We start from the raw sequence: 22,931 nt of genomic DNA on the forward strand, positions 1-22,931 counted from the left end.
TCTGTTCTGTTCTGTTCTGTTCTGTTCTGTTATGTTATGTTATGTTTTATGTTATGTCTTATGTTATGTTATGTCTTAAGCCTGTTATAACTCACTTTGTGTCAGAAAAATTAATAACTATGTTTTAAAAAACAAACCTCCATGAAGGTAGGGCCCTTGGCAGCCATGTTGCTTGCATCCTGTATTGGTAGCCATTTTATAACCCTCCCGGTCCACTGAGGGAGAAAAGAGTGCTTGAACGTGGCCACTGCTGTTTCCAACTCCAGGTCCATTGCAACAACATGTTTTCCAAGGGAGTGAAGATCTTTGAGAGGGTGGAGTGCTTCTTCAAGCCACGGCTGATCGCTGAGTGGGAGCCAGACCCCGTGGGCGTGGACACTGTCTTGGATGACAAGAACCCCAGCGCACGATTTGTGACCGTCCCCCTCAGTCAGCGTGTGGGGAAAGCCATACTCTGCCACTTCTACTTTGCTGACACCTGGATGATGATCAGTGAAATTTCCTTCCAATCAGGTGAGCAGCCTTGGGAATAGCTTCATTTGCAAGTGCAGAATAATATTTTGCCTGGTATATACTGTGTTTCTTCCAGATGCACCTCAACAGCATCAAATTATTAATGATTATATTATTTATTGGGTAAAAGAAAAGATAAAGGACCCCTTGATGGTTAAGTCCAGTCAAAGGCAATTATGGGGTTATGGTGCTCATCTCGCTTCAGGCGGAGAGAGCTGGCGTTTGTCCACAGACAGCTTTCTGGGTCATGTGGCCAGCATGACTAAACTGTTTCTGGCTCAATAGAACACCATGACAGAAACGCCATTTACCTTCCTGCCGCAGCGGTACCTATTTATCTACTTGCACTGGCATGCTTTCAAACTGCTAGGTTGGTAGAAGCTGAGACAGAGCAATGGGAGCTCACTCTGTCGCAGGGATTCGAACCACTGACCTTCTGATTGGCAAGCCCAAGACACCCGCGCCTCTATTTTATTATTTATTAGGTTTTTGTACCACCCCTGCTCCCACTTTATCTTTGCAATAACCCTGTGAGGTTGGTTGGGCTGCGGGATATAAGAGTGACAGGCTCAAGAGAACAAAGTTTTAAATAGGTGTAATTGAAATAACCCCATTCTTCCTCTGTCAATCCCTGCCTTCCCACCCCTCTCCTCCCTCATCTTTCCTTCTCTTTGTGCCAAACTGTGCACCGGAAACTTCCCAGGCTAGAGACCTGCTGTCTTATATGTCATAAAGCTTCATTGCTAAGTGGAGGTTATGAACTTTTGTCTTCCTGGGCCTATTCTAATACGTTGTCCTCTATACCAGTGTTCCCCAACCTTGGGCCTCCAGCTGGTTTTGGACTACAATTCCCATCATCCTTGACCACTGGTCTTGCTAGCGAGGGATGATGGGAGTTGTAGTCCAAAAGCAGCTGGAGGCCCAAGGTTGGGGAACACTGCTCTATACCACACTGGTATAGGTGGTGTGTGAAGAATTCAGTTTTCTTATAATGTAAGCTTTCATTTAAAGCAGTATCTAGCCCTTATGGTTGAAAATATGCATGACCAAAAAAAGGGAGAGGGCTACAGAAGATGGCCTGATCTGGAGTGCCATTAGCCAGTATGACGAGTCTGAGGCACTAGGGACAGGAGACCTGTAGTTGTTCAGATTTTGTTGGACTACAGCTCCATTCATCCCTGACTGTTGACTGTGCAGGCTGCTGGGGCTGCTGGGAATTGGAGTCCAATAACAGCTGGAAGGCCCCCCTGTGGATAAACCCCACAGAAAATGAGATCTTGCTGTTCTCCAGCTGAGTGTCTGGATGGCCAAGTTCTCTCTACCTGGCTCCGCAATGTGAAATGGCCAGGCTCTGAGCGACAGACTAATGTGTTTCTTGCCCACACCCTGTTGTCATTGCTTCTCCAGCAGATATGGATGCCAGTGACCCCATTATGGTCACTCTGGCCTCAAGCACAACCTCAGAGATACTCCCGTCAGAGGAACTCAACGCAACAGAAGGGACTTGGTGTAAGTATGAGGCCGATTGCCATGTCCATGGATCAGAGGCGCCAGAGGACGTTCGGTGGAGCCAGGGGCAGAGCTGAACGCTTTGGCTGCATGGTTTCAATGGCCGGTGGCTCCTCCTTTGCCTCCTCCTGACACCGCCGCTGGCAGGAGGCTGCATCAACCCTCCTTCCTCTCTGCGGCAAGAGGAGGAGGAGGAGAAGGAGCCAGGCACTTGAGCTGCACTGCACCACGCTGTGCTCTGCGCTTGTGGGATAGTGCGGAGGGGTGGCTTCTACCTCCATAATATTGAGGGTGCTGAAAAGGGCTCGGACCCCAAGGAGTTGGTGTCCCTGTCAAGGATTTAGGAACGTCAGCAACTAGGTTGGCAAAGGGCATTTCCCCAGTTGAAAGCGTCTGAGACTTTTTCAATTTAAAGGAATAAAAGCTATGTAGGCGAGATTGTTGTTTGTTATACAACTACTGCTTTCACTGGCTCTTACTTTACTTTTACTCAGCCGCCCTGAGCCCGGTCTTGGCTGGGGAGGGCGGGGTATAAAATAACAACAACAGCAAAACAACAACAACTATTATTATTATTATTATTATTATTATTATTATTATTATTACTTTTCTGATCACACTGCTCAGCATTTTCGTTGCAATATTTTGCTTAACATTCTATTGATTTTTTTTACCATTTCCATTCTGGCATGTGCTTTTATGATAGCATTTTATGCGATCCACTTAGAGATTTTTTGGTATCCAGGCACCCTTTTTTATTCTGCATTCATGATCATTTGTGCATTCTTTATATTGGAACACTTATACATTGTACTGATTTCATTACCATTCCCTGGGGCAGACATCCAGCTTCATTTTCAATCCGCACATGTCCTGTAACTTCCTGCTGAAATCCTGTAATTCCCCCCACGTCTATTGTGCTATAGCTCAAGAGAGCCCCTCCAGACATCAATAATTTAATAACATTGGGGAAGCATTTGGGAACAACTAATAAAGAGGAATGATGTGTTGATGGTCCAGTATGGCTGCAGCAGACTTGAGGCATCCTAAGCATCAAAATGCAAGTCACAGAAATAAATAACTCTTCAAAGTTAGCCCTAATCCAGAGTATACCGATTGAAAATAATGGTCGTGGCTAATTTATTGCATTTATACCCTCTTCCCCCTAAACAGCTCTTGGTTAAAAAACAAAAAGCAAAGTCCTTCTAAAACTGATTAAAATATTCTGGAAAAACTTGCAAACAAAAATAACAGAAAGCAGCTACAGCTGAAAACATTCTAAAAGCAATTCAAATTAAAACATAAAAACCTAGATCCCTTAATTTCGTTGGGTCTGCTCTGAGTAAGACTAGCATTCAGCCTATTTAATTATTCTTATATCTAGTGCTACTGCCTGCCCTTTCAAGGACCACTGTGGAATCTGCCACAAGTACAATTATTTGATTAGCGGACTGACTGATTGATTGATTGACCACCTCCTTGCCATTGCAGGGACCACCTCGCCACCTGCTGCAACGAGTCCCTGGGTGGCTCCGAAGTCAGAGGACTCCAACACCTCCAGCCTGGTCAGCTGCCTTGTGGCCATTATCCTGCTGCTGCTTTTCGTCATTGTTGCTATCCTGTGGAGGCAGCACGTCCAGATGCGGCTGGAGACGGTATCTTGTGTCCTATGGTAGATTGTCTGGCTGCGGGAAAACTTCCTAGCACAACCTTGTAAATAAGCCCACAAATGTTACCAGCCAGCAAACAAGCTTCCTCAACTATCAGAATGGGGGACAGAGGGCTGTTTCTCCTTTGCCAGCCAGCACACTCACCAGTGTAGAATTCATTCTCACCAGTGGTAACCAGGCTAGTGCTTAAATGCAAGGCTGTCCTAGCAACCCAAGCTTATCCTCCAGGAAGGAGAGGAGCCAGCCCCATTGATTGAGTAGGAAGATGCCTTATACCGAGTCCAGACTATTGATCCATCTAGCTCAATAATGCCTACACTCAATGCTATTTTTCTAGAAAAAGAAGCGTCGAAACTCATCATGAACGCCTCCCTTGTTCTCTTATAATGGCAACGGTACCCACCTGAAAGGTGCCTGCCTAGACTAACTGTCAGCAGTTCTCCAGGATTTCAGAAAAGGACCCTATCAGACCTACCTGGAGATGCCAGGGATTGAACCTAGGACCTTTTTCATTGAAATAGCTGTGACCCTTCCTGCTTGGGGAACTGAGGAATCACATGAGCATCTCCCACACTGAGTGTTCTAGGACTTGGATCGGGGTGGGGAACTGGATCACCCTGTGGGGGCAGTTCAGGACAGATGAAAGGAATGACTTCTGTTTCCTTCTTTGGAGGCTTTTAAGCAGAGCTTGGATGTCATGTATGGTCTAGTTGAGAATCCTGCATTGCAAGGGGTTGGGCTAGATGACCCTTGGGGTCCCTTCCAATTCTATGATTCTGTGCAGGATTCACTGTCGTAGAGATGCAGTGTGAGCATCTGGATGGCTTTCAAAGGGTGTTAGACACATTTATGGAGGAGGCAAGGAGATCTCTAGTTTTGAGCATGAGGAAGTCAACCAGTGAACATCATCCACTAGTGAGCAACAATGGGAAAGGGCTATTGCCTTCAAGCCCTGCTTTTGTGGGTTTATTATTATTATTAACCAATTAACCAAATAGACTATTCAGAATGGCAGACTTTTGGCTGATGGGCTCACACACTTAAGTACAAGGATAAGGTAGCAAACAAAAGAGTACAAGGATACATGTCCCTTTGCTTCTGAAATATCATCAGGTATTGACTGTACACTTTCAAGGATGATCATGCAGTCATGAGGGTTTCTTTCCCAAAAAAGTTCAACAGCTCTGATCAATCCTCCCCTCCCAAAAACTCAACAACTTTGGTCAATCCAATGGGTAGATCACTGCCAGTTTTTTATAGTGGGAGTAGATTGCAGTCTCCTTGGAGTTGGACATGCCTGATGTAGAGGGTTCACCAGCTTTCTCCTCTCTGCTCTTAGGCTCCTCGGCGGATCCTGGAAGAAGACGCCACCGTTCGGCTGTCCTTTTACAGCTCCAGAATTGTCAATGGCCAGACACAGATCCACCAGACTAACCCCACCTATGAGAGGGTCTTCCCACTGGACCTGGAATATCACCAGCCCATCACTCTCCTTCAGAAACTGCCTGAGCTCTCCCAAAGCGCTGAGGACTCAGGTAGGACCACCTGCAGTGGTAGCAATGCATTTCAGAGCACACAGATTGGACTGTGTGGACTCTGAACTATGGCTGGCTCTACCAATAGGCAGGGTGAAGCATATACTTATGTGCTCTGCCTCTAGCAGATATAACAGATATAACACAGAGAAAAGAAAAAAACATTACAATATTGAAAAGAAGAACAAACAAACATGCAAAACACTTAACTTTTAGAAATCCAATTTTATTTCCATTGTTAAGTGACTTCCTCAAATCCCCCCAACTGAATTTCAATAAATCTCATTATAGCAGTTTTCCAATATCCACTTTCTAATAAAATTAACTTGTTCAAATTGCTATCTTCCTTGCTTTTCATAATATTCTCAATCCATAGTATTATACAATTCAACATGCTTTAATCCTAGGCCAATTTAGTACTTGCAAGTATTTCAACTTATGTTATATTATGATATCTAGCTAAATATTCCTTAAATTTATTCCAATCTTCTTGATGTTCCTCTTTCTGATCGCGGATTCTTCCAGTAAGGTCGGCCAGCTCCAAAAAGTCCAACATCTTCATCTGCCAACCCCCCTTTTTGTTGTTCTAGCATGTAGTGGTGACTATGCCGAGCCAGACATCACCAAGTGCACCCCTCACCAGGGATTCCAGAACAACGTCCCCCACTATGCAGAGACGGACATTGTTAGCCTGCAAGGCGTCACGGGAAACAACACATATGCCGTGCCAGCCATCACAGTGGACTCGTTGACCAAGAAGGACATCACAGTGGCTGAGTTCCCAAGGCAGCAGCTGCGGCTCAAGGAAAAGCTGGGAGAAGGGCAGTTTGGGGAGGTGTGTGTTTATTCCTTTTTCCAGATATACTTCAAACCAGGTATGAGAAAAGCTGGCTCCATTTGGTTTGAGGGCTGCCAATTGACAAGGCTGTGCAAGCTGCATTTCCCCAAAGAGCAGAAAAAGAACCCTGAGGATTATAGCCGGCTCAGAGATCATTCTTCTTGCAAATGCCAGCTCTCCTTGAAAGAGAGCAGCTTTCTGTCCTTAAGAGGGTGAGAGAGAAATCCTCTCAGCCAGACAGAAGGGTAGCTGAATCTCATGCCCAATGGTTGGGGTGAAGCTTTGATCCCTGTCCATAATGCCTTATCACTAGCAGAATAACCACGGGGGGGGGGGAGCAAATCTGCTCTATTCACATAATTTATTCATGTCTCAGAGTCCAGATTTTCTTGGTGCAGAATTTAGGTTGCATGTGTGCCAAATTAGTGCAGAGTACATGAGGGTTGTCAGAGAATTCCCCTGGAAACAATAACGGTGAATAGAATTTGCCACATTGCACATATTCGTCTGAGGTCAGGAACAGAAATCACTCAAGGGGACACAAGAAATATCCACTTTCATCATTGTTTTTTAATCCACAAACACTACAGAAATAATTGCATTACTTTCTGCATTGTTTTTGATGCCCCTCTTTCACTGAAATGCATTGAAATTAATTACTTTCATTTTGACCTTTGCGAATTGCATGACAAGTAACATAGGATTTAGCAGAAGCTGAACCGTAGTGGAACAGAAACAGTGCTGACAGCGACAAACTCTGGAAATCTCTGCCTCCTTATATCTGCAGAGCACACAGTCGTGATTAAGAAACAGGGTCTGGAAAAATAGCCGACAGAACAACTGTGAACAACTACTGGACTCTTTTGCACCCTGGGCCCTCCTAGCTAGATCTAGCCTTTACCATTATTTCCAAATAGTCTAAGAATTATTCTTCAGGTAGATTGCAAGAGTGTTAATTAGCTGTCTGCTCTAATATGCACCTAACAGGCTTGTGGGTAAAATGGACGGTATGGATAGGGCATTGAGAAGAGTCTACTTCTCTCCATCTCTGCTTGACAATTACTCTAAAATTGATTTTGTCCTCTCCCACGAAGGTCCACCTGTGCGAAGCTGATGGTCTCCTGGAATTCTTGGGTCGTGCTTCCTCAGAAGCCTCCAGCCAGGCAGTTTTGGTAGCTGTAAAGATGCTGAGAGCCAATGTCACCAAGACAGCCAGGTGAGCACAAGCTGTGGTGCCAATTCCAGAGAGAGTCTGCTCTCATGAGGGATGGGGGTTTGGGAGAAATCCATTCACTTGTTATTGCTGCTGCAAATTCCAAAGATCTCAGAAGCCTGCTCTGCAGTAACTCTGAGCAGTGGCTTTAGTGTGGCTGCCCCTATTCTGTGGGAACGTAATTCCTGTCGAGAAACAACAGGAACCCACCAACTGCACTTCCCAGAAACAATTGAATCTATACGTATTTAAAATTATTCAAACAAAGGAAAATCCCTAAGCCTAAAAGCAATAATAAAAACAGTCATAAAAGCAGGAAGAATAAATTACAGGGTAATAAAATAAAAATCATGGAAAGCATTAAAAAGAATGAGTGGTGTAAAAGAGACCCCATAGTGGAATACAAAGTTCTTATTTGTACCAAACATATAAAATAATCATGAATGTTGCCAAATAAGCTCATATTTTATTTATTTTATTTTATTTATTGGACTTATGTGCAGCCCTTCATAAGATTTCAGGGTGGTCCACAGGATAAGAAAGCAAGGTAAAAGCACAAATAAATAGTTAAAACGAAAACAACAAAAACAATAACTCCCACAAACACATTAAAAAGGCTGTAGAATATTAATCAGCCAAAGGCCTAAAGAGGAATGTTTTCCCCTGGTGCCTAAAGGTGTATAATGAAGGCACCAGATGAACCTCCCTGGGGAGAGCATTCCACACACAGGGAGCCACTGCCGAAAAGGCCCGTTCTCGTGTTGCCTCCCTCTGGACTGCGTGTGGAGGATGCACAAGAAGAAAAAGCGCCTCAGATGATGAACACAGAGCCTGGGTTGGTTTATATGGGGAGAGATGGTCCTTTCAGCTGAGCAACCTGCTCCCAGAACTTGTGTACATAGTTACGTCCCACCCACCACCCACCTCCAAAAATAAGATATATTTGTTCTGACAGACTTTCCCAGATTGAAAAACAGATTAGTATCTATCTTTTGTTTCATAAAAAATTATACATCTCTTGGATGTAAAAAAAGCTCAAAGCAAAGTAGTTTACGAGAAATTGCAAAGCTGTTTACATTTTGTGTAGTTTTAGTTTTGTTTCAAATGTACTTACTTTTGTGTGTATTTTTAGCTGTTGTTTGCAGTTTTTGTTGAACATTGCCTTGAGACAATTGTACAGGTGACAATTAGTATGTTGCTGTTGTTAATAATTTTAGTGCAAACCCACCTATGGAGAGTTCCGAGGGCTCAGAGTGAAGGGGTGTGGCCTCTGTGAATTCTGAGGGCCAGGCAGGCCTGCAGGGCTGCATTTAGCCCCTGGAGCTGAGGTTCCCCACCCCTGCACATCGTGTCATTGAGCAGTCTCTTGATTGGCTAAAACACATTGATAAATTGACTTAAGATGTCTTTCATCAGGTGACTGGCTTACTCTCTTTACGTGTCTTTATCTTGTTCCAAGGAACGATTTCCTGAAGGAGATCAAGATCATGTCCCGGCTGAAGGACCCAAACATCATCCGCCTGCTGGGTGTGTGCGTGAGGGACGATCCGCTGTGCATGATCACCGAGTACATGGAGAATGGGGATCTCCACCAGTTCCTGCTGCAACGCCAGAGCAGAAGCACCTTCACACTCTCCAACAACATTCCCTGCGTTAGGTGATGGAGGGGAAGGGGCAGTGGGCCGGGGGGGAGAAAAGAGCGGGTAGCCCCCCCCTTATGCTGTTCCTGCTGGGCCAGACCAATGGCCCGACTAGGCCACTATGCTGCTGCCCACAGTGGCCAAATTGGCCTTTGGGAAGCCCACAAGCAAGCTATAAGGGAAATAGCTACTGGTGTTTTGTGGCATACTGATTCCAGATGTGGAGGCTGCATATAGCAATCATGGCCAATAGAGTCAACCCTGCCATTAGACAGAATGAAGCCCACTGTAGCCAACAAAATGCCTGTGGGAAGCCCAGCTATTGGTATTTAGTGGCAAGTGCACATCCTTCCCCACCACATAGTGCTAACTATGGAGGTGGAGGCTGAATGTAGCCCTCATGGCTACAGATAGAAAAGAAATTCAATTCCGTTCACATGTCAAGGTGAGCCTGCAAAATGCCCGCTCTCTAAAACAATTCGGGAACTGAAACACAGCCAACTTTGGGAGATTTGAGTTCCTCCAGATTTTGCAGTGCAACCCCCCAACCAACTGATCGGTACAAAAATGCATTTTACCCAAGTGTGCAGATAAATGCATATATTACTTAAAAGATCATACATGGAATTTTTTTGCAACAACAACAATATATTTCTTATACCTTGCCTAGCCACTCTGGGCAGCTTCCAGGAAAAATGCAGAGCCTGTATGGGGTAAAATTGCATACCAAAAAACATGCATATTGGGAGAAATTGGCACTAAAATGCCAAATAATTTTCACGAGGAATATATATACAGTATTCCACACCTATATTTGTAGGTGTGGAGAACTGAATTTATGATGAGAAAAGAGAGAAACTGAAATAGACAGATTTTCCCATCTTGACCTGCAGAAATGGCAGAGGTTTGGTGGGATTGTAAAAGATCCTCCCTTGATTATCTCGCCTTTCTCTTCATTTCTCAGTTGCCTCCACCTCCTGCTCATGGCTACCCAAATTGCCTCTGGCATGAAGTACTTGGCCTCCCTGAACTTTGTGCACCGGGACTTGGCCACACGCAACTGCTTGGTTGGGAACAATTACACCATTAAGATTGCCGATTTCGGCATGAGCAGGAACCTGTACAGTGGCGACTACTACCGGATCCAGGGCCGGGCTGTGCTGCCAATCCGCTGGATGGCCTGGGAAAGCATCCTGCTGGTAAGAGGCACAATATCTCTCTGCTGTTGTTGCAAATGTATTTAAGACAGGACTGGGGAGGAGTTTCAGGCATCGGGGGTGAACATGGCCCTCCAAGCCTCTCTGTCTGGCCCTCGGAATTCTCCCCTGCCCACACCCTTTACCAGCCCTGCTTTGAAGGTTTTCGCCTCATGTCTGCTGCCCTATGAACTTAACTTCATTATATACCACTGCAACTGTTTTGCTCCCTCAGAGGATCCTGGGATTTGTAGTGTAGTTGAGAATTATCTATTGGAGATCACTAGCGGGGGTCCCACCCGAACAACAATTACCTGGCAGTCCAAGAGAGAGGTAATGGCTGCTAAACCGCATCTAAATCTCTAGATTAGATGCATCAAATCTGCAGCATGGAGGTCTTGAGGAAAGCTAGTGACTGATGGGGGATTTGCACACTAATGCTATTTATGGTGTGACTTTGTGTTTTTTTTAAATATGATATTTATTGAAAATTTTTGAGATTACAAAGAAAAAACAAAGCAGAAAAAGAAAATAGAAAAAACAAAGAAAAAACAAACCACATCAAACAATACAAATTCAAAAAACAAAAATACACCGCAAACAAACAAAAATAAATCCATCATTCTCAAATCCTCAACTCTCATTGCCTTCTTTCTTTGACCTCCTCCTCCTCCCTTTTTTTGTATCCTGGTTAATAATTATGCAGCAAATCCTTTCCATATTTCATAGTATTCTGTCATTACATTACCTTAATCTATTTTCAACTTATCTTATAGAAAACCTTAAAAACTTAAAACTTAAATCTTATTTTCACCGACTTCTCACAACCATAATATTCTTGCCTAATTCTTTAAACATTTTTGCTAGAGCCAAGTAATTTCGTTCCAACATTTTTCTAACATTCATCAATTTTATAAAACAATCCTGATAATAAAAAGAGAAATAAAAACAATCCAATCTTCATCCAGCGTCCCTTCCTCCTGGTCCCGGGTTTTGTCAGTCCTTTTTATCCCATTGATCTAGCACATTAACCTGGTAACCTTATATCCGAGGCCCTTAAATCTCTTCCATGTCCCTTCCGCAGCTCTTCTTCATATTCTCCTTTCACTCGTGGGAACTCCAGCTTGGTGATGTTTTTGACCCTTTTCAACAAATCAGCCCCTTTTCCATAGTCCAGACTCAACTCCATGTGGTGTTTAAGAAGATGTTTCAGAATCCCTCCAAGATTGAGAGCCCCCACAGCTCCAAACATCTCACGGCCCATTGCCAGACTCAGAAAGTCCAAACATCCCTGCATAGGGGGGTCTATCCAACCCCCCATTTCCAAACCAATCCAAACTTTATCTTTCCAAGTCTGGCTTTTTCCAAGTTCATTTGTCAGATCCAAAAGCTCTTGTTCCTGCAAGGCCGCAGCTCCCTCCATCTCTGACGCCCAAGATTCAGCAACATCCTCTTCTCTCATCTGCTCTGTCAGGACACACTCCTGATCTAATTCCTGGGTGGGCTCCACATAGTTTCCCACTGCCTGTTCAAAAATTCTGGCCGCATTAGTCATCAAATCCATCTTCTCACTTAACTGTTCCAGTAGGGCACTTGTTTTACAGAGAGCACACAACAGAGCCTCTGAATACATTGTCCTACAAGGTCACAAGTCCATTCCCACGATTGTAATCTGAGACAGCTGCAAGCTCCCTGGAATTAGTTACAGTTTCACAGTCTCCCTCTAGGGCACGGGTGTCAGATTCAAGGCCCGCGGGCCAAATCCGGCCCGGCAGACCTCCTCATGTGGCCCGTGTAGCCGCCGCCGGCCGCCAGCGCTTTTTTTTATTCGCGCTTTTTTTTTTAAAGGAGAAAGCTTGTGTGTATTCATTGAGGGGAAGACCGGGGCGGGGTGGGGTGGCAGCACCGCACATTCAGAGAAAAGGAGGCCGGCCCTGGGGGCGGGCTGATGCTTTTATGTGACTGACTGGCTCGAGGTTGTGCAAACAAGGCTGGGCTTTCCCTCCGCACGAAATCTGGCTGCCGCAGTGCCGCCTCTTCGCTTTAGCGCGCAGAAGGCGAAGCGCACGGGAGTCCGGCTCCGAGCAGCAAAGCGGGAAAGGAGGCACGCGCCGTCCCACCCCTTTCTCCCCCCCCCGAGAGAAAAATGCCAGACAAGCCATAGTACGTTCCTAAAGGAGGGCTCTCCCCTCCACGCTGCCCAATAGCAAGCCACGACCATTCCTGCTAGCCAATGGCGAGGCGACAGAGGACTTTTCCTTTTCGGGCGGTGGCGTTTTGGCGCGCCAGCCGAGCTCGGGGGATCAGAGCGCCGGATTCACGCCTGCTTAGCGGCTCGCTCTGCAGAGCTTTCTCCGAAAAGCAGTTGTTGCGGAGAAAGAGATATCAAGTTATAGGTTCCTCTCTCCGCGCCTCCCCGGTTGGCACCAGCGGCAACCACGCGAAAAAGCGCGCTGGTTTCTAAAGAAGTCTCGTTCCTCCCAAGGCACGTGTTCACTTTTTGCAGAGAGGCAGTTGCAAGGCGAGGAAAGCTCCTGGTAATCATAAAAATCCCATAAGGATAATTAAATTGGGATGGGGAAACTAGCTGGGAATTGCATTAGGGCCACGATCCGCAAACCGCTTCCTCCGAAGCAAACATTTAAATAAATCCCAGTGGAACTTCGACCTTGCTTGTCGACATAATAGAGTGGTTACGCCTGTCGCAGGGTCTATTGTTCAAAAAGTGGCAGTTTAAACTATTTGCAGGCTACCGATCCACATCAGCCGCTAACACAACGTAAGGAGTTTGTGGATTGGTCTGAACGTGACCATTTGTGCTCTGCGAGCAACCCCTCGCTGGGGAGAGGCTGTTTAGCGCGGGAAAGACTCTTGCCTTAACCCTTGCAGAGCCGCTGCTAGTCAGCCGTGCTCAACCCTCACTGTCGCCAGATATGGCTGGGAAAGACTCTTGCCTTAACCCTTGCAGAGCCGCTGCTAGTCAGTGCCTGGCAGTGCCGGGCTAGATGGACCAATGGTCCGAATCGAATTGTTACAATACTGATGAGACAAATACACCAGTCGATGGCAAGCCTTTATTCTGAATGTGGCGGTGATTTGGAATCACTACCCTGCTCCAGTTTCACCTTGTCAGTCACTAATGTGGATTAAAATGCCACCCACACACGCGAAAGCACGTATTGGAAATCAGGCTTTGGTAGTTACAGCACGTTAACGAGTCTTGAGTAAGGTACCAGTACTTACTGCCTGGAATAAAATTGGCGTGATGCATGTGGGTACCGGGAAGACAAAAGCAAAATACTGCTAGATACAGGACTCACGGGATAAATAATAATAATAATAATAATAATAATAATAATAATAATAATAATAATAATATATTTATACCCCACCCATCTGGCTGGGCTTCCCCAGCCACTCTGGGCGGCTTCCAAAAGAATATTAAAATACATCAAACATTAAAAGCTTCCCTAAACAGGGCTGCCTTCAGATGTCTTCTAAAAGCCTGGTAGTTGTTCTTCTCTTTGACATCTGGTGAGAGGGTGTTCCACAGGGAAGGCGCCACTACCGAGAAGGCCCTCTGCCTAGTTCCCTGTAGCTTTGCTTCTCGCAGTGAGGGAACTGCCAGAAGGCCCTCAGTGCTGGACCTCAGTGTCCAGGTAGAACGATGGGGGTGGAGACGCTCCTTCAGATATACTGGGCCGAGGCCGTTTAGGGCTTTAAAGGTCAGCACCAACACTTTGAATTGTGCTCGGAAACGTACTGGGAGCCAATGTAGGTCTTTCAAGACCGGTGTTATGTGGTCTCTGCGGCCGCTCCCAGTCACCAGTCTAGCTGCCACGTTCTGGATTAGTTGTAGTTTCAGGGTCACCTTCAATGGTAGCCCCACGTAGAGCACATTGCAGTAATCCAAGCGGGAATTACTTACATTATTACATTATTACAAAAAACAGTAATAATTGAATGCAGTGGCAATAATTTATGATAATAAAGAGTGGACACATAGTCCTACAGATACAACCGGCCCTTTGAGGGTGACCAAACTGCTGATGCGGCCCCCGATGAATTTGAGTTTGACACCCCTGCTCTAGGGGGAGAACTTCTATTTGTTCTTGCCACAAAGTATCCTTTTTGAGATATTTTGTCAATATTTGTTCCTTTAAAGTGCGAAAGGAAACAATGGAATCACTATGTTTCTCTTCCTTTAACTATCTGTCAAAAACGTTTGTCTCTGGTCAATGAGCTTCAAACGTCAGTCCTGACACCGTGCTCCAGGATCAGGACGGTGGAAAGTTACTTTACTTTAAACTCACTTCTGCAGGTTTAAACAGTCCAAAAAAGATCCCCCTTCTTCTCCTGCTGCCGAAGGGGGGTTCAACAATTTTAAATGATGAAAGCCAATCCTTTAGAAGCGATTTTCTGAGCTCTAGTTTACGTTGTCTTTGCTTTATTCTGTCTACAAAGAAACGGAAGGCTGACTTCCTGTTTAGACCTTCCCGTTTCAGTACCAAATTAAAGTAAATTTTTAAGTCCAATTCCTTTCTGCTCGCAAGTCCTTATATGGTGTGACTTTGTTGCCTAGGTTCAGGGTTTGTGGCAATGACAACTCCCAACCAAGGGCCAAAAGTAGCTCAGTCTTGATATAAGCTGTACACACACCATAGATGTAAAGCACATTTTCCCTCCAGAAGAATCCTAGGAACTATATTTTGTTAAGGGTGCTGAGAACTGTCGCTCTGTGAGGGGTAAACTACAGTTCCCAGGACTCTTTGTGGTGGGGAGGGATGTGCACATTGCCATGGTCTTCTGACACTGTGGCCTTCTTCTCTTTCATCATAGGGCAAGTTCACCACGGCCAGCGACGTCTGGGCTTTTGGTGTGACATTATGGGAGATGTTCACACTGTGCAAGGAGCAGCCTTACAGCTGGCTCTCTGATGAGCAGGTCATTGAGAACACGGGGGAGTTCTTCCGAGACCAAGGCCGGCAGGTACCCAAAACAGATGTTTTGCATGGTGGGAACGTGGGCATCCTTTTGACGCTGGTGCTTTACATGTTGGGCTGAAGAGGGTGGGAAGTTGGTTTCTTCTCCTCTTGTATGTGCTGCTGGTGGTGTGTGGGCCCTGCTTGCTACCTTCTTCTCTCACTTCCTCAGTTTTTAATCACATCCAAGAGCTATTTCCTGGAGGACTGGCTCTGAGATCAGAGGGGGGAAATCAGTGTCTCCTCTTCTCCTGTGTGCTGCTATATGTGGTTCCTAGCTGCCACCTCTTTCTCTTCTTTTATTGGCTTCTGATCCACTCTGGAGGATGAGCTCCAAAGCCAGAGGTTGGGTTGCTTAAGAGGGCAGGAAATCATTATTTCCTCTTCCTGTGTGTGATGCTGTGAGTGGTTCTGGCTACTATTACCTCTTCCTGTTACTTCAGAATCACAGCCAGCTGCTGCTCACTGGAGGAAGAGCTCCAAGCCAAAGCCTATGAGTTCTACATTTATTTATGTAGGATGGAGAAATATATACAAATTTAAACCAGTAAAACAGCAACAGTCCATTAAAGAGTAACTAGATGGGTAGCATCTTCAGCTCAGCCCAGAAATCTGTGGTTCGAAAATCCCTCGCCACCCTCACTCTTCTTTTCCTGCTCACACAGGTCTATCTGACTCAGCCGCCCCTGTGCCCCAATCCTCTGTTCTCCTTGATGATGAAATGCTGGAGCCGTGACATCAAAGATCGCCCAGCATTCGAGGCCATCCACCTGTTTCTGGTGGAGCAAATGGACGGTAGCATTTGACCTGCAAAAAGCACCCGAGGGACACAGTTGAGATACCCACCTGCCTCTTCTTGGCCTAAAACATCCTAGCATTTTGGTTGTGCCCCCTTGCCACATTGTTTGAAACCAGGTGGATTTCAACAGACAACTGAGGCGACAGCTGGAGTGGTTATCTCTTGGGATTCCTTTGGAACTGGGTGTGACATGCCCTTTCTGCTGCGTATTTTACCACAGAGTTTGCATGGGCGTTTGCCATGACCAAAGAAATACGGCCCCACTTGAGGGGGCTTCACTGCCTTAGTCAAAATCCACTTCCTGGGACCTCTGCTCCAAGGAGGCAGCCATGGCAGCTGCTGCCTCCCTCAGCCATGGCCAAGAGACTCTCTGGGCTGAGGAAACATCTTCTCATGGGCCTTCCTTCCTGGAGAGGGTATTTGTATCAGCCCATTCTCTTCTTCTCCTCCTCACAAAAGTGGCAAAAAACACTCTCTTTGAAGACTGTAAGAAGAGTCCTGTTGGTTGGCCAGGCCAGGTGGCCCATTAATCCAGTATCCTCACAACAGCCAACCAGATGCCCCAGTGGGAAGCGTGGTGGAAGCGGGACCTGAGCACAACAGCGCTTTCCGCACTCGTGATTCTCAGCAACTGCTATATTCAAAACACAGTTGGGGTTTATTCCACCTGTCAGGAAAGCTCAGTTCTTCAGGGGTGTGTTCACTCTTCCTGGAAGTCATGTTGGTGTGTTGTTCTCCCTGAAGGAACCCTACAAGGAACAGGAGGGCAGCCATTTGTGACCAGAACAATAGCAAAGAGTTGCACAGCTTCATTTTCAGGGGTTTGAGGAAGGTTGATGTGACTGCATGTTCGCAGGGAGGGTGTACGTGTGTGAATTCTTACACACTGGATTTTTAAAATTGTTTTAAAAAGGGGCGAAAGAATGTTAATGGTCAAAGGAAGGTCACTGAGGGCTCTCTGGTAAATAGAGGTCTTTTTGTGGTGGAGGATCTTTTAGGGGGAAATAGTGGACACTGTTACTACTGTCATGATGATGCTGATGCCTTGTGTGCTAATGAACTTGTTGCCAAAACGGACTGACATAGATATCTGGTCGCATCCACACCATACAACTGAAGCACATTTAAATCACTTGACTTCCTTTGAATGAATCCTGAGAATTGTAGTTTAGCCCTTACAGGGCTGCCATTCCTTGACCAACTGCAGTTCCCAGGATTATTTGGGGGGAAGTCATGTGCTTTAAATGTGTTTTAAATGTATGCTGTAAATGAAACCTCCCTCTGTCTCCAGATACCACTTTATTAAGGCACCAAAAGGGAATTAAAAGTGAAGCCCGGGGCTTAATCATGGGGGCGGGGCGGGCAGAGAGACAACTAATCTCCCACGGAAGAGGGTTGTCTCAATTTTTGGGGTGGGTGAGTGTCAGGGGCACCAAATGGTTTGCAATCCAAAAAGAAAGGGGTGGGTGGGGGTTGAAGAAGCAGCTTTCAAAAAGCCCTCACCCCCTAGGAAAAGATTATTACAAACCTGCAGCAGTATATTCAGGGAGCCAGAAATTTGGGGATAACTGGAATTCAGATAACCTGAGCATCAGATATATAATTGACTGTAGCATTGTTAAGTAGCAAAGAGGTTTTTGGAAATGACTGCAGTCTGGGTTGTTGATGGCATATTATAAGCACAGGCAACCTCCCATTTACGCGAGGGTTATGTTCCGAGGCACTGTGTGCATCCGTGAAATCGCTTATAATTGAAACACCACTGAAAAAGCCTGTAAATGCCCCATTCCGCCCCTTTTTGTGACTTCTTAGGTTACTTCCGGGTTTGGGCTGATGCGCATATGTGCAGTCATGCACATATTGAATGCAAGTAAATGGGTTTGCCCATAGTGATCCTTTCTGGAACTCACACAATAGCCAACCAGATTTGACTATGGGAACCTGTCCTTCCTAAGCAGCAGTGGCTTATCTTCATTGCTCTTGGTGGCCCCTCCTGTCCTATACCACCACCCTCCAGCTCCACCCTGTCCTAAATCTTAGAACAACAAAGAGTCTTTATATGGCATAAGCTTTTGTGGACTAGAGCTCGTGTCATCCAGTGCTTGAAATATTGGACAAAAGGATCTTTAGCACATTATATGTGCTTGCCAATGCCAGGATTTCTGTGTTGTCAAGAACTGTTCAGTGAATTGCTACTGTTAAGAACATGATTATCACTGTCTGTACTTTTTCATTTCCCTCCGACCTCACTTTTTACAACCCCCACGCCTCCCAAACTGTGTGTGAAATATGCTTAAAACTCAGGATGACACCTTCATGCAACTGATGAACTTGTGGTCTGTAGTCTACAAAGGCTTATGCTTTAAAGTACCAGAAGATTCTTTGCTGTTTTTGCATCTGCTCCTCTGGACATGGCTCTTAGAGCCTCTGAAGCAATTTCAGTGCTTCTCAGGCTTGACTTTTTATCTTGGTGTGTTAAACTGGAGACCAAATGTTTTTGTTTGTCTCATCATTCTGAATGTGAAATTTTAGCCAATTTTTTCTCATTTCACTCCTCTCCTAGAGCCTATGTGTGATGTTCTTCCTCCCCATCTTTTAGCTCCCCCTACTGCTAAAACTTGGGCTTTCAGCCATTCTCAAGCATCTCACCTCCCTAGATTCCTCCCCAGCACTACACAGCTGCTTTTCTCCCTAACTCTGGTGTGAAGTTCCCCTCTGCACCAGAAAACCCCCAAACCACTTTCCTAGCAGCAAGTGTATTGATTTTCAACATTCCATGACTGAGCCTTCCCCTCTGAAGTTAGAAATGTTAGCAAACATTCCATGGCATGCTATGGGTGCCCGTGCTATCATCCACTTGATGTTAAGTGAGATGTTCACATGGAAAATTCACTAGTTGTGCCACTCCCCTTCCCAGTGTGGTATTATTATTGTCCTCTGTGCTCCCCGCTCCCTACAGCTTCCCTCTGTCACAACAGCCATATGAAGTAGGACATAATTTCCATTTTATAGGGAGGATTTTTAATGGCTTTTCTACAGTCAGAATAACAACCATTTGGTTTCTAGTCATTGGATCCCACTGGACTTGTTTTACCATGTAAAATACTAGTTTGGGTCAGAAGTCCTGTTTTTTACCCCAGCTGTCATGAAAATGACAAGACTAATAGCTATAAAGGAACTGCCTTATACTAGGCCTGACCACAGGGCTGTCTCTAGCCTGGGGGCGGGGGAGGGATGCCCTCCAGAAGCTGCTGGACTATAACACCCATCATCCCTGATTATTAGCCATGCCGGCTGATGCAAGTTTGAGTCCAATACCTTATGGATGACAATAGGTTCCCCATCCCTGCTCTAGCCTAGTATGTCTACAGTGGCTGGGCAGTGGTGTTAAGGAAATCTTTCCCAGCACTGAGAGCTGGAGATGTGACGGATTGAAATGAAGTCTTAGGGACTCCAACCAGGTGCTCTTCCACCAAAAATGTATGGCAAAGGAGCTTTGGCACTGGAGAGAACTTTGCCATACATTTTGGGGGTATCACCACTGGCTATCTTAAATCCCTGGCCATGTGAGAAACAGGTAGGGTCCCCTTTCTCCTGTGCCTTGAACAGCAGCTTGTTCTGCTGTGACATGCAAAGGAGATGGTAAGGGAAGCCTCACTGGCTGATTTCTCCAGGGATGGGGAACCTCTGGCCCTCCAGGTGTTGTTGGACTACAACATCCATTGTTCCTGACCACTGGTTGTGCTGTCTAGGGGCTGATGGGTGTTGCAGTGCAACATCTGGAAGGCCATCTGTTCTACAACCCTGAAACTGTAGGCTGTAGGAACAGGCCAGGATGTTCTTGCTTTTGATCCCATGGTCCTCTGGCCATTTTAGGAGTCAGTTGCTAGGTTAAATGTTGCAAATGACCCAGCCAAGCAATGTTGCTAGGTTAAATGTTGCAAATGACCCAGCAAATGACCACGGCAGGGTGTAGCCAGGCCTTTCTAGTGCATAACCCAGCGACAGAAGATAGGAATGAAGGATTTTGTGGAGAGAGCACCTTTTGCCTCATCTTTTGAGGGTGGCCTGAATTGGGACAGCTTCTTCCCATGTTACTTGAAGTTCGAAACTGTGGATATATCAGCCATTTTGTCCCAGAGCACATATAATTCCCTCAAACAAGGCCTCTCTCTCTCTCTCTCCCCACTGCTGCCTTATTTTTTGCTAACCAAGCTCAGATTTATGTTGTTTGTTTCGGCTGTTGTATGACTGTGTACATATTGTATTTAGAAATGGCATTCAGATGTGTACATAATATAATATATATGAATTTAACCAGCATCTCCTTTGCAATCACACACCTTTGCCATGGAGGCTTGTTTTTGTCTTGTTTGTTTCATTTTGTTTTTTTTTACATTGACAAATGACCAATAAATTCTGTTGGTTTCTTTTCTCTCCCTGTTTCTGCAATTTGTGAGATTCATTTCCCGTGATTCCCAATGGGATTGCAAAACCAAATGCATTGAGCTGGTTTTTGAGAGAGCCCACAAACATTTAATTGATTAATCAGTTAGATTAATGAATTTAAAACATTTCATCGACAAAAATTGTGTCCAGACTACAGTAATTAGAAAGTTGCTAAGAAAGAAGGAAAGAAGGTAAGAAAGAAAAACAAAGAAAGAAAGAAAGAGAGAAAGAGAAAACAATATTATTGATGCAACTGTGTATAAAACCTGTAAAGGTCTGTCTTCTGTTTGAAGGCATCCAAGAATCATAAAATTGTTGGAAGGGATTTCAGGCAAATCTAGTCAAACCCCCTTCATTATAATTCTAAACTGACATCTATATAAATTGACATTTGTCATTTTTTATGCTAACTTTGCCCTTGTTTCTTTTGGCTACCCTCAGCAGATGCCATCTTCGAAGAGGCATCACCAGTTTCTCACACAGGAGGGATTGCCTCTTCTCTCACGTGGGCTCATGTGATGCATAGACACATCATCATCCAAGCCAACAGGTGGCCTAGTGCCATCTTAGAGAAGGCGTTCCCTGTTCTTTCTCACACAGGAGGCAACACTTTTCCTGTGATGTCTGCTTGTGATATGTACCCATATCAGGGCGCAGTACCAATGTGTGACTGAGGCTATCATAGAAGAGTCATTCTTCCTCTCACCCAGGATGGAAAGCTTTTACTATGATGTCTGCTGCGACACAGATAAGCATTGTGCCGTTCCAGTGGGTGGTTAGGGCCATCTTAGGTCACATTCGTACCCCACATTTAAAGCACTTCAATTCCACTCTAAATGGTCATGGCTTCCCCCAGAGAATTCAGGGAGTTGTAGTTTGTTAATATGATGATGATGATGCTAAGGAAGCTGAGAGTTGTTAGGAGAGCTGTATTCTCTTATTTGAACTACTGCATACAAATCAATCAACCAAAAACCCATAGAACAATTTCTTTAACACTTTTCATTCCAGTGACTTTACAGTGCAATCTTACACATGCTTACTCAGAAGCAAGTCCTGCTTCAGTTCACTGGGGCTTACTATGAAATAAGTGTACAACACATTTCAGCCTTCATTGATCATACTTTAGGGTGTTTCTGCATTGCAAAAATTTCTGCTGAAGTGCCTTTTTGAGGCCCTGGAGAAAAGTGAGACTTAACAATGTACATTTTTAGACATGAAGGTAATTAGAACAAAATCCCTTTTTCAGATGATCTCAGAGTACAGAGAGGCTCATCTGGGACAAGGCATTCCCTTTCCTTAACTTTTCCCAGCATTCCTCAAATTTTTGCTGCACCCTGGTATCTGCAGTGACTGAATGCTCCATTCACACCCAACTTGATGCAGAGATGAGGCAGAATGACTGTCTCTGATAGATGCTGAGCAGAAGGAGGCAGAAGAGCAGAGAATCTTACAAAGATGCAGCAGGCAGCCCCTCTGAGACTGGTGCATTGGGGTCTCACCATGGTCTTTCTTCAAAGATATGGAACCCTTTCAGAGGAAGGGCAGTATATAAATTAAATATTTTTTGCTCTATAAGACTCACTTTTTCCTTCCTAAAAAGTATGGGGAAATGTGTGTGTGTCTTATGGAGCGATTGCACGCTGCACAGCTATCCCGGAAGCCAGAACAGCAAGAGGGATCGCTGCTTTCACTGCACAGCGATCCCTCTTGCTGTTCTGGCTTCTGGGATTCAGAATATTTTTCTTCTTGTTTTCCTCCTCCAAAAACCAGGTGTGTCTTATGGTCTGATGCGTCTTATAGAGAGAAAAATTCGGTAAATAAACAGAGAGAGAGAGGTTTCAGAATGAGACAGGTTTGACAGTGGTTAAGAAAGTGAAATACCTGGGTGTCAGGGAACTGACATCGGAGCTAGAGGTGGAGGGAAGGCTCTCAAATGATGCTGGAGAAGGGCCCAGCAGGGAGAGAGGCAGCTCCGCAGATGGGGAAGCAAATCAGCGCAACACCAGGGATATAGAGGGGCTGATGGGGGAATCGGCGAGAGGGCTCCAGGACTCTTCACCGGACACCAGCGGGGAGAGCACGGGTCCTCCGCTGCCCACGCTGCTCAGAAGACTTCTGCGCAGAGAGAGTAGGAGGAGACTGGGTGTCAAACAACTTTTATGTTGGAAAAGATTTAAGAAACGCCCACTGGCGGATTCTGCTAGCGACTGAGGCAGCCACGAAGTGAAGGGCTGCCCAGACTGAAAGGTTTAGCAAGGCAACAAAGCCTGGAGAGGCGGCAACTTACGCACGAGCAACCCATACACATTACACTGGGGATTAATATGTCAGCAAAAAATGGGAATTTACTTAAAGACAATTATGAAAAATGCTGGGCCGAAGTGAAAAAAGATTTAGAAATTTGGTCAAACTTGAAGCTTTCACTGCTGGGTCGTATCGCTGCGATAAAAATGAATGTTTTGCCTAGAATGTTGTTTTTGTTTCAAACATTGCAAATTGTGGACAAAATGGATTGCTTCAAGAAGTGGCAGAGAGACATATCTAGATTTGTCTGGCAGGGCAAGAAGCCCAGAATAAAATTTAA

At 45.3% G+C, this 22,931-nt stretch overlaps 1 protein-coding gene across 1 annotated transcript in view; it reads left to right on the top strand.

Annotated features, from left to right (window-relative positions):
* Positions 1–22,931, top strand: part of LOC308579358 (discoidin domain-containing receptor 2-like) — a 52,515-nt gene that overhangs the window by 13,272 nt on the left and 16,312 nt on the right. Inside the window, exons 8-16 of the mRNA XM_081180352.1 lie at positions 267–513; positions 1,921–2,022; positions 3,514–3,677; positions 5,032–5,227; positions 5,818–6,062; positions 7,160–7,281; positions 8,738–8,935; positions 9,883–10,117; positions 14,954–15,103. Coding sequence (XP_081036478.1) covers positions 267–513; positions 1,921–2,022; positions 3,514–3,677; positions 5,032–5,227; positions 5,818–6,062; positions 7,160–7,281; positions 8,738–8,935; positions 9,883–10,117; positions 14,954–15,103 — 1,659 coding nt within the window. The remainder of the gene's footprint in view (positions 1–266; positions 514–1,920; positions 2,023–3,513; positions 3,678–5,031; positions 5,228–5,817; positions 6,063–7,159; positions 7,282–8,737; positions 8,936–9,882; positions 10,118–14,953; positions 15,104–22,931) is intronic.

The sequence above is a fragment of the Podarcis bocagei genome (genome assembly GCF_964188305.1).
Source record: "Podarcis bocagei genome assembly, chromosome: Z".
Classification (NCBI taxonomy): Eukaryota; Metazoa; Chordata; class Lepidosauria; order Squamata; family Lacertidae; genus Podarcis; species Podarcis bocagei.